The sequence below is a fragment of the Notothenia rossii genome, assembly GCF_949606895.1.
Source record: "Notothenia rossii genome assembly, chromosome: 10".
NCBI lineage: Eukaryota > Metazoa > Chordata > Actinopteri > Perciformes > Nototheniidae > Notothenia > Notothenia rossii.
In genome coordinates, this window is record NC_136908.1 from 23413093 (window position 1) to 23432849 (window position 19757).

The 19757-nt window shown below is 40.5% G+C and overlaps 1 protein-coding gene across 1 annotated transcript in view; it reads left to right on the forward strand.

Moving 5' to 3' along the window:
• Nucleotides 1–757: 757 nt before the first annotated feature.
• Nucleotides 758–19757, forward strand: part of col11a2 (collagen, type XI, alpha 2) — a 51942-nt gene continuing 32942 nt past the window's right edge. Inside the window, exons 1-5 of the mRNA XM_079655565.1 lie at nt 758–1255; nt 14121–14282; nt 15748–15958; nt 16148–16310; nt 17007–17129. Coding sequence (XP_079511691.1) covers nt 1138–1255; nt 14121–14282; nt 15748–15958; nt 16148–16310; nt 17007–17129 — 777 coding nt within the window. The 5' untranslated portion in view covers nt 758–1137. The remainder of the gene's footprint in view (nt 1256–14120; nt 14283–15747; nt 15959–16147; nt 16311–17006; nt 17130–19757) is intronic.

A 19757-nucleotide genomic window follows, 5' to 3' on the forward strand; every position in this document is an offset into this window, starting at 1 on the left:
CACACACACACACACACACACACACACAAACACACACACACACACACACACACACACACACACACCACACACACACACACACACACACACACACACACACACACACATCTGAGCTGATGTTGCAAAACAAGGCCACGTGGGACTGACCAATCAGGACGAGATGAGAGCTTCTCAGATTAGATGAGAGCGGCGCTGCGAGAAGAGCGGACAGATGCCTGATTGGCTGGCCGGACTCTCACTCTTCTCTGCTGTTTCAGCGAGGTGAGCGATCCTGTCTTTTCTACCCGAACTCCCCTTCATGGTTTATAAAACCGGCCTTTTCATGCCACAGATACTTATAAAGAAACAAAAGAAGGAAATATAAAAGGTAAATATTTTTTGTTCTGCAAGCCGTTTTTAGTGAATTCGGATTATTTAGACCGAGAGAAGCGTTATGACTGACTGCTGTACATCCAATGATTACCATTAAACCACCAACTCACAGTTTAAAAGAAGGACGCAATTGTTGTTAGTGTGGGGTTGAAGTATTTGCATAGGCCTATCATTAAAAACGTTCTGTTCACACTCAGAGGCTCCTCCGTGCATGTATACGTACGTACGCCGAATGCAAAATTACGCACGCCCTTTCTCTCCCTCTCCTCCTTTGCCATTCACTCTCTCTCTCTCTCCACACACACACACACACACACACACACACATACGCACACACATACGCACACACATGTTCTCACTCTTCGTGAGAGTAAGTGTGTAAGTAAAGAAGGAAAAGAGGGAGAAGGGGAGAGAGAGCGTGATTCCAGGTCTCTCTCTGCTGCTCTCTCCACTTTGGGTACTCTTACCCAGTCTGACTCAATGGGGCTTTAGCACTAAGGGGTTACACGTTAAAAAATAAAATATATTTTCACCCCAAACCCCATTTAGTGTTTAGGTTTCGTGCATTTAGATAGTCAGACATAGGTAACTCATCAAGGAAAGTCTCCGGGAGAGAGGCAGCGACGTCAGAGGCGTGCCTTTTTGTCTGTCGCCTGGCAGAAGGTTCAGTCGGGTCCCTCTCGTCGGCTGGCTTTCTGTGAGAGGATAACTTCCACCATATCCTACATTTACAGCTCAACCAAGCCGGCAAACTACTGCAACACTATGGATACTGGAGATTGTCCCTTCCGGAAGAAACGGAGACCATGGCGCATGGACTTCTCATCCTTTGCCTTGGCAACCGTGGTACTCGTCGTATGCCAAACGACCGTGGCTCGTGCAGGTAAGACAGTTTATATTAGAAATATGTTTATAATGTGTTCTTAAAGACTTGCTTAAATTATTTGGCTACTTATAATGTTGTTTAACGTTCCAAACCTTGTCATTATTCGCTGTCTACTTGGATTTACCTTGCGTAATACCTCATCCATTATTGGCTATTTGCGCACCTGAGCTGTTTCTTTAGATTTTTCCCGAGAACTGTGGTAAACATTGGCCCAGAAGCAATGGCCCACAGTATTTCAGATATATTTTGCATGTACTTGCATGTTAAGAAGTTTATTTATTTTTTATGTTGGCACTGAATCAACTTCCTAAAGAAGTGTGACTTGTTTTCTTCACAGGTTCATAAAGGTTTTTATGAATGGGCCATGCTAACGACCATTTGGGAATTGAGTGAAATTAGTCGAGACATAAGAATAAGTGATGCGAGGGACATCTAAGAGTCCAATAATGGGCCAATGGGCACTGCGTCTATCCCATTAAAACAAACGAAGAAAAATAATTAAACGAAAATATGTTGCTATTGCAAATTAAGCTTTTATTTTAGGGAATGGTGAAGGAGTAGGGTCGTTATAAAAGCATGTTAATTGCGTTTCTCTGTAGTAAAACGTAAGTGCGTAATTATGGTTTGAATTAAGTTTTTTATTTGGATATCATTTCCTCGGGCGTCTCCCCTTTCTGCGTGCCCAGAGCTTGCTGACAGGTGTCATCGATTGTGCCCTCAGCTGATTTCTTTGGGTATCCAGGTGCTTTTTCTGTCATTTGTTGAATTTTCCTATTTATCTTAAACTAAAAACTCGAAGAATCCCTTTCAGTTTTGAAATGACAGCTTATTTTACACCACCCTGCGAATATGACGGTGCACATATTGCTTCGGTTGCATTATTAGAAGTTTGGTCGAATTGAATATCTGAGTGTACACGGGTCCACAGCAGCACTGTGTGAGGATGGCAGAGTGTTTACCAGCTCAGCCTGTGCACCAGTCCATCCATCACTGCCTCTGCTGCAGGGAGGAGGGATTTCTTCACCAAGTTTGTATGGCTCAATAAGCCCATGTAAAGTTGAGTTGTTCTCCTACCTACAGTAGTAGAACAACATTTTCTGTTTGTATTCTAGTCATACCGAGTATGACTTTAAGGAATGATCTGTATGTGATGCAGTTCCCTGACGGACCTCTAGTTGTCTTTAGTTATTTTTACCATAGAGAATCCATTGATTCACCTGAGTCCAGATCAGTTCAGATCTGGCAGGAGACTTATAAAACGCAATGCCACACCATTTCAATGATTCTTAAATAATGATCATTAGTACATTCATAGGTGCAGCCACAGATATGTGAACATTTCGTGTTTGATTTGATTGATTATAAGGTGTGAAATTTTTGTTAACCATTTATTAATTATGACTCTTTTGAATATCTTACAGAAGGGGAACTGAACGATTTTAACACTTGTTATATGATAATAGCTGGTTAAGAAGCAACGGATGACTGCTTTCGCTGATGCCCATCATCCAGATTTTGAATAGAAACATGATGTCAGGTTTAACCGTTTAGGTTTTGAGAAGTACATTTGCTTCAGAAGTTTCAGTGGACAGATGGATCAATGGCTCTTTACCCCTCTTGTGGAGAGCTTGCGAGGACAGCTTACGGACCAAGGGGGCTTTTGTAACATAAATTGCCCCCCTCCAGTGTATTCTTTGGCCCCGTTTCCAATTTCAGATTGCGAGAGGTGATTGCACCTTCCCGTCGTCTCCCGTGTGTATTTTGGAGGCGGAAGTCTGAGACATTTTTGCTTTTTATGAATAGGTTATTATGCGGCGGAGCACCTCGGTCACAGGGCTTTGGGAGTGAAAGCGTCCAGTGTCTCCGTGTCTATGTGCGCTTTGTACAGTTTTGTTTGTGCATAAGCGTCTGTGAGCTATGGATGTTTTCCCAGTTCTGGGTGTCGAAATGTATTCCACATACATGTGAATGTGGCTCTGTCTGTGTCCAACAGCTTGTGCAGGTTGTATTTCCCATCTTAAAGGATGCCTCTAGAGGCGCTGTGCTCGTTTGCTTGTAGAAACATGCTTTAAATCATCGGACCTTGTGATAATATCAGAGTGACACAAATACACTCACGTGCCGCATTTTGCAGAAGAGTTAATGCGTATTGGCTAGACGGGCTGAACCACTGCGTCTGTGTGCGCGTTCCTGTGCGCGCAGTGCGGTGCGTGCAGCAGCCCAGATGTTAGTGTAAACTATAGCTGCGCCCCACCCTGCCAGTGAAAGACTGATTTAGAGAAGAAAGTGGTCAGGATCTTTCATGTTTATTCTGTTTTCGCTGGGAGAATGAGGACTAGAGAAAAGGAGGAGGGATGCATGAAGCACAGAGCAGAAGGCCCCAAAAGCCATGAAAGCAGAGTTTTGTGTCCAAAGGAGGAGAAAATCAGAGGGCAATATTGTCTTGACATGGATGTTCCTCAGCCTCATTTCAAAGCTGAGCCCTCCTCAAAGGGCAGTCTGTCTCAGTTGGCCAAACATAACCTAACCCTGCTCTGGTTCTCTCTGCTGAATAAAGTGTCTATGTGTGGCGGGCGAGCAGGCGTTTGACAGCTCATTCCTACTGTATGGAAGTGTGTGGTATGTCAGGCTTCTGTTCGTCATATGTGACCCAGTCTGGCAGCTTTAACCATGTCCCTCTTTATTTTTCCTTTGCTTTGTCATCATTTTCCCATGGGCCCTTGTGGCTCTGGTGATTCACGTCAATACTCTTCTCTTGCTTTTAGCACAGACCCTGTTGTCCAAGCTAGTGTCCAGTTTGATCATGTTGTGTACATATTTTTTTATATTTGATTTTCCCCCTTCAAAATTAAATGTAGCTGTTGCAAAAAGATCTTGCATAGCATTTTGTTGCCATCAGTTAAGTCTCCCAGGCAGAACTTACTCTCATTATAATTCTGCCTCCTTTTCCAAGATCGAGAAAAACCACAGCCATAGCTCAACCATAAATGTATCCATGTAATGTATTATGGCTACGTTGGAGGTGGACCTCCGCCAGGGAGAACAGGCTGCCTGGGACACTGAGTTCAGGGCAAAATCTCCACCATCTGAAAATGGCTTGGTTTTGTCTTGAAGTTGGTTAGCATGTCATTAATCTAATTCAGTTTAACTACTATAAACAGCTGATGGTTCCAATGCATTTAAAGTACTTTTATTTTCATAATAGAGACTTCTTCGTGTGAAAGCTGGTTTGAATTCCACACAAAAAAAATCATTTTTAGAGCCACTTGTTAAAACTGTTAAATGGTTCAGGTATCCTTTCTTTAGGCAACTGTGACTGTACACTATCACTCGCAGTCTCTGAATGGCCTTCACCAAAGCTAAATGACATCATTTGCATATAAGACCCAGACTGTGGTGTTAAAATAAAACAAACATAAGTCAAAGCTACACATACAAACGTCTGAGGCCTCGGTTCTAAACCATGACATCCCCTCAAACTGGAAACTAGTAAAAAAACGTTCTCAGACAAAACCACTTTGGCACTGCAGACTTAAAGGAACAAAGTGAGTTGAAGATAGCTCTTCCTTATTTTCATAGGTGATGATTTAGTGGTTGGTGGGTGTGCGTCCTTCCTCCAAGGCATACTGTTCTAGCAGAAGATGTACAAGGAGGGCACGAGAGTGTGCCAGCTTTATAATGACAGGCTGTCTGCATAGGATGCTATTCCTAGTCACTGTTATTTCACCAGTGTAGGAGGGACCAGCTGTGTGCCTTTACGTTTAATGTTAACGTACAACTCTACCAGATCTTAATACAGTCTATCCATTTGAAAATAGTTTAAATGTTAGGTAAAGATAGTTGTTTTCCTAGAATAGGATGAGGCCTAAGCATACCCTTCAGTCTATATTATCTATATATATATATATATATATATATATATATATCTAGAAGACAAAGGTAATTGATCACTGTAAAGCATGTACCTCTTTGCGCTATGTCATAACTTATGTGGGACTGTTTGAAGTGACCTTCTCCATAAATTCCCAATCAACTAATAATATAAGTAGCATACAATATTTTCGTTTTATTACCTGTTTCTTTCTGAATAAGCTCACAGAATGGGAAGGAAGGGAGACACCCTGGTGAATTAGGGGTGCACCATGAACAGTGCCCTTACTAAACTTAAGATATGGATAAATCATGGAATATATGACATGTGAATGAGTTAGTGCTGTATACATTACAAGGATAGCAGGATTTCTGTTATTAAATACCTGTGGGGTTTTTAAATTACACAATGTAGATGAAACACATTGGATTTAAATATCTAGAAAAACATTAGGTTCATAATTAATGTAAGATGCACACACACACAACACATCACTCTGCTTTCAATCTTCTCAGACCTGTTTTTCTCCAGCCAAATAACATCTGTAAATCTCTGTGATGTGGGGATTTCCAGTCTGAAAAGGTGTTGCTATAGACAGCGATGATGATTATTATGGGATGCTGACTCACTGCTCTCACTCTTGTCTTTATTATAAGTCTGACATCCGACTAGAGTCTGAGATAAATCTATGTATTCAAAAATATGTTGTCAGTGCTAGTTAGATCTTTTATTTAATGATAACATATAGGTTGTGCCGTACACTGTGTCAAATATTAGTTTGATTAACTGTTAGGATTAAACCAGTAGATCGAGTAGTATCTTTACGGTTAATAAAACATGTTGTGAAAAGTTTATTTTACTAGTTTTAAGCTATTATCTATAAATGATGTTTATCATTAGCACTGCTTAGCTGTCCATTGGCACATTTACATTTTCTGAACTGTTATGCTGTACAGTATTCATGTTTTTGAAATCTCTACTTTTGGCAGTTTAAAATCCATTGTAACAGTAACATTTAATATAAGTTGAATCTAAATAAAGTTACTATTTCGCTGTGAAATAATGCTTTTCCTTTTGAAAATCAAATGAATAATGTGTTCCTGTTCGGTTTTGTAAACTCATTGCAGTCAGAGCTCAAGACAGGTTTCTCATTTGCCCCAGCCCTGTGGTCCCGTGCAGGGCCTTGTGGTGTCAGCATCCACCCTCAGGTCCAAACTAAGACTGTGGCCTCCATCCCTGAAACCACACCGCCCCCAGAATGATACACGTAGCAGTATGAGCGCAGCACAGACTGGCACAGACCACATAATGGAACACAGGGGACAGTAGAGGACTCACCAAGGAATATAGAAGTAAATACACAGTCTCTGAACTAAAGTGACTCATAAACCTTATTCTGGTAAATTAGCGCTGATTAAAGCAGGTGTAAAAACCAGGAATCTCATGATAGATGATTGCATGTATATTTGGTGTTTGAACACTTGGTGAATTAGCAGCGTGTTTAGTGTCACACTGAGATTGAACTCACAGACATCCAGCAAGACTTCTTAAAGTTAGTTAAGTTCTCAGTTCCTTAAGAAAGCACACCTGTAACCTGCTTTTCAGATTGCTGCGTGATGGAGGAGCTTGTTGTTAGAATTATTACAAATTGGGTGTTTGATCGTTTTTCCACTGAAATAAAATTCTCTTAACTTCTTCTCAATCGCTTTTCCCAGGGCACGAGGCCTTTACACAGCACCAATCGGTGCTGTCACCATATGGTGCTTACTTCAACATCTTCAATTATTGTACTTCATTTGTGAGACTTTTGGCAACGCAGACATTGTATTTCTCATCGTAAATAAAAAAAAAACATCAATTATTCTGTTTAAATACGTTGCAGCTCATTTTCAGTTTGTACTGCAAAAGCTGTTAATTAATGATGTGACTGACTGTAACTTCCCAGTTAGTTTTAGAATTTTTAAATATCTTAAAATACTTCAGGTTTACATGGGAATGGTCTAAAACACCTGTTATGGCAGGATCTCCTGTAATGAATAGGTCAGGATTACCCTACAATAAATTCATATATCATAAAAGATAGTTTGTATTTTCTTTCAGAGCAGATAGCCAGACACTGAAATTGTGCTATACTTCTATGATAATTAACACCACAGTGACAAAGCAAACCCTCATGTTAATCCTTATAAATAATGCGAAGTCTAATAACCCATTTTTACTAGCATGGGTACTCATAATGGATTTTTGTTCTGTGTACACGAGGCATTATAAATAAATCGTAACTACAGAGCACCATGTTGAAAATTACAACCTGCAGCAGCTCGTACGCCTAGCAATCGTGGTCAGCTGGGAGGATGGGCACACAGCTGGTGAGTGAGGAACAACTGGTGCTTAGTTTACGCTTTTCAGGATTTAAATAAATTCAACTTTCTGAAATATATGACCCCAAACATCCTGCCATCTTTGCTTATTCTTCAAAATGCCAGGAGACTCAAATATTGAAACAAAAATTGGTGTTCAGATGAATTTGTGCATCTGTGTGTGTTTGTGTGTGTGTTAATACGCAGGTCAATATTGCATGTCCCTCTTGCTCTGTGTGTCTAACAATGTGCTTGTTGTGTAGAGGTGAGAGGTGAGGGCTCAACGTGTCAGCTGGAGTGTGTGTCTGGTATTTGGCACAGCTGTACCAAAAGAGGAGAGGACATACGTGCACACACATCTGTACATATCGTGCACACTGAAATTGTCCGTACTGTATGGCAGACAGTCTAGGGCAGAAAATACAGACTTTCTTCAAAAGAAAACTGAAAATCACAAAGCTGCCACCTCACACAGGTCTAGAGTGATAGGTCTGAATATGTGTGTAATTTATTAAAGTTTCAACATAGAAAAATTTGCAGAGTATTTTAATATATCACAGAAGTGTATTTTTCAAGCTCAAGGAATAAGAATATATAATATATTTATGAAATATATATGGAATATCAAAATTATATGCTAACTTTAATGTGAATACCCTTTTCTTATTATTAATATGTGTTTTTTTTAAATGCTTCATTTCTCACTTCATCAAGTGAGAAATGAAACAAGCTGTATAACCGTGTGAGCGTTATTGATCAGTTATTCTCATTAATGAGTGTGTGTCCAGTGTGTGTGTGTCAAGCTGTCTGTATTCACACAGAAGAGGTGTGTGAGAGTTGTTTACCCTGTTAACTGACAGTATGTACAGCCTCTGCTTATAGTCATTCATCCAGTAAGCATTTGCACCTCTCACTCATGTGAGTGTGTGACTTTGATTGCAATCACTTTTAGCTCCATCTAGTGGTGATAGAGGGAAACTACAATCTTGCACACGAAAAGTGTTGCAGTTTAAGCAGCACGAGCCCTTCTGCGGTGTGACTGCCACCCTGGGTATCACATGTGTTTTCTATCAGGTTGGGTTAGGCTGGTGGTCTGCATGTTTGCTCACTTTTGGCTGTGTGCTTCTGAGTGGGTTAGAGTGTAACAATGATTGGATTGTTTCAGAGCTGAGACACCTGTTGAAAACATACATGCAGTACAGTGCACCATTATACACCAACGGCATATCATTATTGTTTGATTATATTTATACAACTTTCAGTGGTTTGCATACTACCTCAATGAGAGAATCAAGCACTACGAACATTTTTACTTTATTCAGGATGTACGAAAGTCACCCCTGGTGTTTCTGAGTGTCTTGAAATGTTGGTAAATTGTAGATATGAGCTATATATTGACCATAAGCATTGATTTGAGCTTTTAAATAGTGCAAAGAGTTTTTCAAACTTTCAAAATATACTGACACGATTTCAAATGTATATATGCCGGCACATCTCATCTCACAATCCCTTTTTTCAATTTTGAAGGTGTAGTTTAGTTTAGCTGTTTGCACTACACTAATACAATAAATGAAAATGTTTAGAAAGAAAGGTCTATACAAGATTATTCCCCGTATTTGAAAAAAGAAAAATTCAATTAAATCTCAAAAACATCAGGTAGAAGTCATGAAGGCTTAGTGTTATATAATCAGTGTCACATATACTTTACATGGTTTTTGATTTATTTTAGCAGCTTTCAGTGGGAATCACTGTACCGGCTACTGTAATCTCTGCCTACAGCACCTGCCTCCCGTGTTACCTGCCTTAATGACTGCAGTGTAATTGTCCCGTGTTTACACCAAAAGAGTTTAGCCATCTGTGAGCGCTTATGGCGAGAGAGGCCGATGGAGCAGGCCGAGGGTGAAAAAGAAAGTAGAGAGAGAGTTTGTTCCCCCTGACTTTCTGTTTTTCTACCTTGTTTCATATTTACCTCTCCTCATCTCGTGAGGTGTGTCGCTGCAGTTTGTCCTGCCCCGGCAGAGTGAGTGTGCACCTCTGTGGCCCCGTGTTATTTTTGTGGGTGTGTTTTTGTCGTGATTGTGGTCCTCCGGGCAGGAAGGGCCCCGGCTGCAGATGTGAGCGGGGAACAGAGCGGCACATTGTACTGGGTGTACTGGTGGGGCTCGGGCTGCAATCTGATCCAGTACCCTGCCATCACAGAACCACGCTGTCTACTGTCACTCCCTGACCTCCCCCAAAACACCAACACACACTGCACCTTTGCCTGAACCTCTCTCTGCCTCCTTTCCTCCTTCGACCTCTTTCTCATTCCCAGCATTCCTGTGAAGATGTGCAAAAGTTTTGAAAAAAGTGGAAAACAAATTCAGTGCCCTCTAAAAAAAAAGTCAGGAAAAACATGAAAAAAGTGTATTTATTTTCTTCTGTCCTTTTATAAAGGTTCCTGTTTTGAATATTATAACATTTGATGGTCTAACTAGACATTGACGCCTGGGAAAAAGCACAACTCTTGAACAATTCTCCCTTTTTTCTACCTTTGATAACTACTCATTTCTGCCTAAATCTACTGGTATTAGGGACGTGTCTGTTAAGGATAGTTAATGTAGCCTCACAACACCACTCAATCCAACACACACTTTCTTTCCTCCTTGCATATTGTTTGCTCATACATTCATCTCTTTCTCCCCATCCTCTTCCTCTTTCTGCCTCTGGTGTCGAGTGACGTTAATTGCCTGTGGTCTAGACACCATGAGAGTGATATGAACACACCGTTTGCTCTGTCTGAATACATCTTACAAGCTGTGGGCCTATTGGACTAACTGTTAACTCTCAGAAACTTGGTGCCACCTAAACATGAGCACCACTGATGGGATCAGTGAGTTTCAGGACAAACAAAAGAAAACTTCAAAATTGAACCCAATATAAAACATCCTCATTGGATAAAAATTAAGTTAGTTGCCAGATTTATAAAAAAAATCATGCATGTTAGCTTCTGTTTTATTATAAAGTGCTGTGAGTCTTTGATTGTGGCTCTACAGGACTGTCTCAGAAAATTAGAATATTGTGATAAAGTTCTTTATTTTCTGTAATGCAATTAAAAAAACAAAAATGTCATACATTCTGGATTCATTACAAATCAACTGAAATATTGCAAGCCTTTTATTATTTTAATATTGCTGATTATGGCATACAGCTTAAGAAAACTCAAATATCCTATCTCTAAATATTAGAATATCATGAAAAAGTATACTAGTAGGGTGTTCAACGAATCACTTGAATCGTCTAATTAACTCGAAACAGCTGCAAGGGTTTCCTGAGCCTTGAAAAACACTCAGCTTGGTTCAGTAAACTAAATCACAAGTATGGGGAAGACTGCTGATCTGACTGCTGTCCAGAGGACCGTCATTGACACCCTCCATCAGGAGGGTAAGACACAAAAAGAAATTTCTCAAAGAGCAAGCTGTTCACAGAGTGCAGTTTCAAAGCACATCCACAAAAAGTCTGTTGGAAGGGGGAAATGTGGCAGGAAACGCTGCACAACCAAGAGAGATGACCGCAGCCTTAACAGCATTGTGAAGAAGAGTCGCTTCCAGAATTTGGGGGAGCTTCAAAGACAGTGGACTGAAGCTGGAGTCCAGGTATCAAAAGTCACTGTTCACAGACGTGTCCGGGAAATGGGCTACAATAGCCGTATTCCCATGGTCAAGCCACTTCTGAACTCAAGACAACGGAAGAGGCGTCTGACTTGGGCTAAGGAAAAGAAGCACTGGACAGTTGCACAGTGGTCCAAAGTCCTCTTTTCAGACGAAAGCAAGTTTTGTATTTCATTTGGAAGTCAAGGCGCCAGAGTCTGGAGAAAGGCTGGAGAGGAGCAAAATCCAAGTTGCTTGAAATCCAGTGTGAAGTTCCCACAGTCAGCGATGGTTTGGGGAGCCATGTCAGCTGCTGGTGTTGGTCCACTGTGTTTCATCAAGCCCAGAGTAAATGCAGCTGTGTACCAAGAGATTTTAGAGCACTACATGCTTCCGTCTGCTGAAAAGCTCTATGGAGATGAGGAATTCATTTTCCAGCATGATCTGGCACCTGCCCACAGTGCCAAAACCACCAGTAACTGGTGTACTGACCATGGCATTACTGTCCTCGATTGGCCTGCAAATTCCCCTGACCTGAACCCCATAGAGAATATGTGGGGTATTGTGAAGAAGAAGCTGAAAGACACCAGACCCAACAATGCTAATGAGCTAAAGGCCGCTATTGAAGCATCCTGGGCATCCATAACACCTCAGCAATGCCACAGGCTGATTGCCTCCATGCCACGCCGCATTGATGCAGTAATCCGTGCAAAAGGATTCCCAACCAAGTACTGAGTGCATTAATGGACATTTTCAAATGTTTGATTGTGTTTTGCTGTTATAAATCTTTTTTTTTTACTTGGTCTGAGGAACTATTCTAATTTTTTGAGATAGGATTTTTGAGTTTTCTTAAGCTGTATGCCATAATCAGCAATATTAAAATAATAAAAGGCTTGCAATATTTCAGTTGACTTGTAATGAATCCAGAATGTATGACATTTTTGTTTTTTTAATTGCATTACAGAAAATAAAGAACTTTATCACAATATTCTAATTTTCTGAGACAGTCCTGTATATGTTGGTTTCTGATGACAGCTGTGCCTCCTGCTGACCTTTGCACTTTACAGCATTTCATGTACAAATAGTTATTATAAAGTATGTAACAACAGTGGCCCAAGTGCTAATGGGCTCCCTGTGTCATTTATATGGTTTTATATGCACTTATATGATTTTTCCATACCTGTAAATGACAGTTTATTAAAGTGGCTGCTGAATGAAAGCAAACCGGTAACTTCATAGGCCGCATCGCAGGAGGACCCGGTTGTTATGTTTTCTTTAGAGCTGTAGTTTTTACACAGCCAATGCATCACTGCCACCATAAGTTTATTATGAGAAGGGACATAGCAGGGCCGGCTGTAAATGACTTTAATTGGCTGTTAACAGCAGAGTTCGCTCTCTGGAGCACCTCAAACACAGGAAGGCTAGCCAAGAGGGAGGCAGGATAACTGAGTTTGGGAAAATATGAATACTGGGTGATGTTTAAAAGCATAGGGACCCATCAACATGTTCTAACTGTCTATAATGACTTTGAATTACATTTAGATTTGGGATTTCTGAGTTTGAACAGTTTGCAAGCATTCTATTTTGAAATCTTGGCAGAATTTAAGTCATGCATATTTGTCATTCCATCCTGAAAGCAGGGTACGTCTGCTCGGCAATTTGGGACCATAGTTACACCATAGAAATGTGCAGCATAAACCACCCATTTTTGAGCAAATATCACAAAAAGCGTGATACTGAAATGTATAAAGCAACACACAACCAGACTGAGCAAAAGTGTTCGCAACGCATGTGACATCCATTGTTTTTAAAGATTTAACTCCTGTGGTGAAATAAGTGCCTCCAAGTATGTCAAACTAAATGTATATTATGTTTTAAATGATCTGTTCATTCAATCCAAAACAATAATACAGACTTAAGAGGACTTTTCTTTTTAAATATATCTGCTAAATTAGTACCCGTGACTTTGATTTTCCTTTTTCCTCTGTAGTTTTGCTACTTTTTATTTCTATGTAATGTATAGTATCCCATGAAATGAAATATAACATAAGAAACATGGCTGCTTTAAAACAAACTTGTCTTACAGTTGAGTTTTTTCTGGTGGTCATAAAGGAAATAAAACCCTACATTTCAGAAACTACAGCCATACATTTCAAACTGAAACACACAGACTGACGCAGTGCCTTTGAGCAATGTGAGAAAGCCTTGGAGGTGCAGACTGAGGGTGGAGAAACAGACCTCAGCTTGTGAGAGTGGAGACAGGATGTGAGGCTGGGCAGTTTGTGTGTGTATTTGTGTACACTGAATACCTGGAATGTGTGTGCACGTTCTGTGTATGTCATGTGAGATGCTTGTGTGTCCTCAAATATTCACCTGACTCAGCACTATCACGTCAACGGCCACTTGTTGCTTGATAAAAGTGAGCAGAATAGAGGCAGCTGTCTGCGTTCAGACTTAAACTGAGCTTAACTGTATGTGGCTTGGACTCTGGCCAGTTTACTTTGACACAGTGCTTCCTTTCTTACGTTATACATATATACAGTGGTTTCCATTGTGGACATACCCTGTACCTGCTCCTATATCGCATTAGAGCTGCAAGACCATTTAAGATGACTTGCAAGATTCACTTTTTGTATCCAAAGTTAGGCTTCTGCAGCTGCAAAATAATGGCTGCAATGACGGATGAAACTGACCTCAACAATGCAAAAGTATAGGAGTACATTTAAAGGTGTTGAGGTTTACAGGATGGCGGGCCTTCTGAGGCTTTTGCAGAAAAGGTAGTCAATATTGAATGATTAATGAGTAATCAATTGTGTTTTCAATCAATGTGTATATTCCGTATGTCCCCTCCATATCTGCAGAAAGTGCTAATGGCCAGAAAAAGGTGTCAAAGTTAGATCCTGTATCGATGAATGCATGTAATCGTCTGGTGTTACATTACTTAGGCTTTACGTTTTGAAATGTAAAACAACATTTAATGACAGTATTTCTCTCTTCCTCAGACCCAGTGGATGTGTTGCGGGCTCTGCAGGTTCCCTCTCTCCCTGAGGGCGTGAAGAAAGTCCCCGGCTTCTGCACGTCCCGCCGCTCCGGCACCCCCGACCATGCTTACCGCATCAGCAAGAAGGCCCAGATCTCTGCCCCCACCAAGCAGCTCTTCTCAGGTAGGCTGACAGTCCCGTATGGGGGGATTAGATCGTTGGACTATATGGAAATACAGCATTTCCAACATATTGAAAACAAGTAGAAATCTTCATTTCAATATGACTGACTTGAAGGAGTACTTTATTTTTGCATTTCCATCATGTTGGAGGACTTTAAGGAGCTCCAATCAGAGCCACAGAGGACATCATGATAAGCTGAATAGTCCTGATTAGTAAACTAAATAATCCCTTTTGCTCAATTTGCTAATTTAATTATGCTTTTATTTTTACAGAATTGTTTCATTGGAGAGCAACTGAATGAACAGCTGGCTCTTTATTTGATTGTTCATTATTTTTGTTTCCTCTTTTTAACCTTCAAGTTCAAATGTAGCTTTATTGCCATGACTGAAATGAGGTACAATATTGCCAAAGCAGTAAGGTTTACAATATAAGGGCAAAGTATTTTCTCAAGGGAAAAAGAAGAGAACAAATGTTAGGCTATGCAGTTTACTCTGTATGATATATTACAAATAAAATCAAGCTATTAGAATGCAGTAATATATTGTTTCCCTCAGGCTAGTGCATGCTGTGATCATATCTTTAAGCCTCCCTTGAAATGTCATTGTACAAGTTGTAGGTCTGATAGTGGCTCAAATATGTAACTTGTTTTTTTTCTATAAAATGTTGTTTAATGTTAATATTTGTTTGTTTTAAACCTTCATTCATGCATGTCTTTTAACCGACTTTTTGGACTTTGTGGTAACAGTAAAGAAGGACAGGATAATCTTTATATTTAACATATTTACGATGAATTCCAGAGTGCAGAAACCTATCATTATAATTACAGGTTGCTACTTATGTTTGGAGGTATTTTAAACTCAGCTCTCTTGGGTTTAGTGAGGCTAGATTGCTCATGGATATAAAGCATAATTGTGTGGTGGAGTGCAGGAGTTGAGTGAAGCTGTGTGGGAGAGCCAAAAGAAAGTAACTTAAGGATACTGTCTGACACGCTGGAGTGAGGAGCAATAAAGAGAAAGTAGCACTTATGTGGTTGTGAATAAATCCTCAAAAGTCAATGTTGATTTCGACTCATTTTCTAAAGTTTAGTCTTCCATCTCTGCCCACCTGTTATTATGTGTCTTTGTCACCTATGCCCTGAGGGAATAACACTGCTATTCTGAAAGCACTTTCTCCTGACACAGATCCCCTTTAGGCTCATCACTGATGACTTTTTTCGCAACATACATGTCTTATCTTGCACGACCATATTACTACTTTAAACCTTGTTATCCTGCCTCTCCTCCTTTGCCATGATGAAGAAATGTTCTGGTGCAGTTCGGTCAGCTTTTTTTTCGGCTACTTTCTCTATCATTTGCCTCTTTCTTATTTTCTTCCTGTCCTAAAACACTCACCCCATGTTTATGATCTAACTCTCTCTTTCTTTCATTGCCTCTCTCCTCCCTTCCCTCCCTTCCACCATCAATAGGTCGATTCCCGGAGAACTTCTCCATCATGGCCCTGGTTAAGGCCCAGTCTGGTCTCCAGGCCTTCCTCCTCTCCATCTACAGCGAGCAGGGCATCCAGCAGCTGGGTATTGAAATGGGACGCTCCCCTGTTTTCCTGTACGAGGACCAGAACGGCAAGCCAGCCCCTGAGGACTACCCGCTGTTCAGAGGCGTCAACCTGGCTGATGGCAAGTCAGTAACCAGCAACAACCGGCTTGTGACTGGTTGAGATGACATGTTTGGGGTTATTATAGGGGTGGGGCAGTATGTGTGAGAGTTGGAGTGTATATGTGGTGTAAGGGTTGGTTTGAGACTTATCTAATAAGGCCTGTAGTCACAGTACAAATTTATTCGCCTTCGCTTCCTCCTCTTTGTCTCTAGGTGGCATCGCATTGCTATCTCTGTTTCCAAGAAAAATGTGACACTGCTGCTGGACTGCAAGAAGAAGATGACCCGACCCCTTCCCCGCGGCAACCATGCAGAGGTGGACACCAACGGCATCACAGTGTTCGGAGCCCGCCTGCTCGATGAGGAGGTTTTCCAGGTAAGGCCATTTTTTTGGATAACCTGCGAGTGACGCTGTTCATGGTTTAACTGATTGTTCTACGCATACAAAGTACTATCTTTGAAGTAAAGGCAAGGTAAGGCAAGGCAAGTTTATATAGCACAACACATTAGAAACATTAAAAAGCGAAAGTACCGCAGCATCAGGACTAAAACCACCAGACTCAGGGACAGTTTCCTCCCACAGGCCAGAAGACTATTAAACACCTGAACATTGAAACAACATCCATAACATTCATCTGGCTGCTACTTAGAAATTATTTATGTAATATATCATATACCAATCACTTGTATACTCTTATTGCACTATTTCACTATTTCACTTTTTTACTATTTTTTACTATTTTTATTTTTGTATTTACTATTTACCTGCACTATTTGTTTCTGTTTATCTGTTTTATTGTGTTGCACTGATGGAGGAGCCTGTGATCTAAGATTTCCATCGTCATAACTACACTAGCTATGTTCGTATGACCAATAAAAGCCTTGAACCTTGATAATAAAACATGAATAACACAGGTACATGAATACAAGTTATAGTGCAGTGTAAGATGTGAATAATTAAAAGTAAGCACAAGTAAAATAAAACATTAATATAATATTTTCCTCCATAGAAGTTTACATAATGCCCAGTAATAGATGATGCAGCTGGGAATCTGTTTGTTTTCTTCCATAGGGAGATATCCAGCAACTGCTGATCGCCTCCAACCCCCAGGCTGCCTATGACTACTGTGAGCACTACAGCCCTGACTGTGACTCCCCGATCCCCAAGACCCAGGCTCAGGACCCCAACACATACGTGAGTAACACAGCCACAACACAAGTCCATCCACAGACTTATGAAAACCAAAATGTGGTCGTTCACACGTATGAAACTCGAGTTGATCTGAAAACGTTCCCAAAGGCTACAAAAACTAGCCTCTACATCTTTTACTCACACACTTTCCCCTCTCATTGAGGTAACTGGAGATGAGGTCTCTCAGTTGTTACATTCAATATTAATCCCATAGCTCTAACGAGACTACTTACTAGCATTTAATACCGATCTAATAACCTAATAGTGCTAAGCATTATGCTTACGCAACTCATCCCTAAAGTTGTAAGCTCATCTGTAGCTCCGATAAAGCAGACCAAACGTGATCTGTGGACTTTGTTTTCCTTTTCTGTGGCACTTTTCTCAATAATGATTTACTTGGAGAAAGATAACCTATTCACGGTGCTTAAATAATCTTAGTGTTGTCGTTGTATTTTGTTCCTTTCCTTTGATCAAGGAAAGATGTGTAGGAAAAATAGAGGATCAATTAGAAGAAGGCTCTCAAAGTGGGAAAATGAAACAAAGAGAAACCCAGATCCATGGGTCAAATATAACATAAATAATGTTCATCTGACTTTTATCATCGATGTCACTATAGACATTTCTCTGTCACTTCTATCAATTCCAAGGGCCAAATAAGTGCAGTCTTTCAAAATTTGATTTGTGTTAGGAAAGCTATACTACATGAACAATGTGGCCAAGGAGTAAAAGAAAGGACACACTAAAGGCACCTGTCGTCTGAAAATGAAAGAAAAGTCCTCAGGTTCAGTTTGTTATCTGTTGATGTCATCAAAGTGCTGCTCTCTCTTTCTGTCTTCCTCACGCATCCCCATCGTTAGCAACAGTTTGTATCCATCCACTTTCCTCCTCTCCTCCCTGGTCTGTGTGTCCCTGAGGTAAAGAAAGAAAAGTAGAGGTATGGTGATATCACACCTTTGGGCACATTTCCACCATCTTATTGGAGAAACATAAGCTTGTATTGTTACAGCAGTGGATTAAATGTTACTTTTTTCTGCCATGGAACACAGAAAGGTAGGGGAAAGAGGATGGTACAAGCCAATGTGTCTTTCTCTCATTTTTTCCCCCATGGACTGAAAGAAAGAGTTCATAGAACAAGCGAACAAAGATACATTCTGATTGGTTCTCTGGTTACATTGAGACATATAGGCATATGACATGGAGATGGCTTAAGGTGGAGCCTCTTTGCTTACTGAGACTGGTTGAACAAATTACATACGTCATAATCATGAAAGCTCTCTCCCTTTTTCTGTCAAAAACATACTGATATTTGGGATTCCCTGACACCAGCTGCGCCACATTAGCTAGAGTAGCATCCGCATTCATGCATCCAAAGTACATGACCTTTATTTTATAAGCCTGCATTACGGATCAGGCAATACAATAATTGTATCAGTCATTGTACAGAGCTCCAACCCTTTGCGTCCCTGTTGATGCTGTTGAAATGACTGCTTTCTGAATGAATATAAATCTGTGTGATTTTATTCATTGGCTTCACCCATTATGTTTTTCTGTTTCATCAAGGAGGTCTGTGCATTTTTTAATATGAACATATTTTAACCAGCAGCACAGACGCCTTCTGATGAAGGGAAAAATAAAAACGTAGCATTTTATTTGTATCACCTTTGCTGTCTCTTGCTATCTATCACCATGTTTTATTTGTTCCCTACACTCACCCCTATCCTTGTTAACTTCATTTATCTGGCGAACCCCTATTCACCTCTGTGTGGATATCCACCCCCCCCTCTCCATGCATTCCTCTCCTTCCATCCCTCTTGCTTTTATGTCCCCCTCTGCAATCTCATTCTTCCCTCTATCCTTCCTCCATCTTTCAATCCTCCCCCATCTCTCTCAGTACTTTGATGAGGAGCAGGATGACCATGAATACCCCTATTATTATGAGAAAACAACAGGCATTCCCTCCTCCTCTGCGTCCCCCTCTCCCCAACTTTGGGCCCCCAATCAACAGGTAAAGAGGGAGCACGAGAGAGGGAAAACACCAGCGGGGTTATGGAAGGGAAGGATAATGAGAGAGAGAGGTATTGAAGCAATAACTGAGGATTTATCAATAATATAGCTTTAGCTAGCCAAGTATTTGAGTATCAACCACATTTGTATTACATCTTCCCTAAAATATTTGGTATCAAATCTACATTTTCACTTTTAGCATTTCATATGCCTCTCTCATCCCTCATCCATACCTCCTTTGTTTTATTCACATTTCACATTTTCTTTAATCCACATTGACACAATCACCTCGCTTCCACCGTCTCCGTCACACAGGATTACTTTTGCTCCTTGTGATTATTGTTGTCCTCATGTCATTTACATGTTGTCGTATATGTATGTGTGTTCAGATGTGGCCAAGTGGGGGCACGAGGGTGGTGTAGGTGCAGCTGTGTTGTTATACACACATGCAAGCCTTTTCTCACATTCCTCCAGTCTGCACTCCTTCATTATATATCCTGTGTTTATGAACAGGTGTCACAAAATGTATTGGAATATACAAGTGCAAAGATAACAACAGAGCATAACATATTTGACACATAAAGGGTCACCTTAAATAGTTCATTTGTTAATCAGATAAAAACAAAA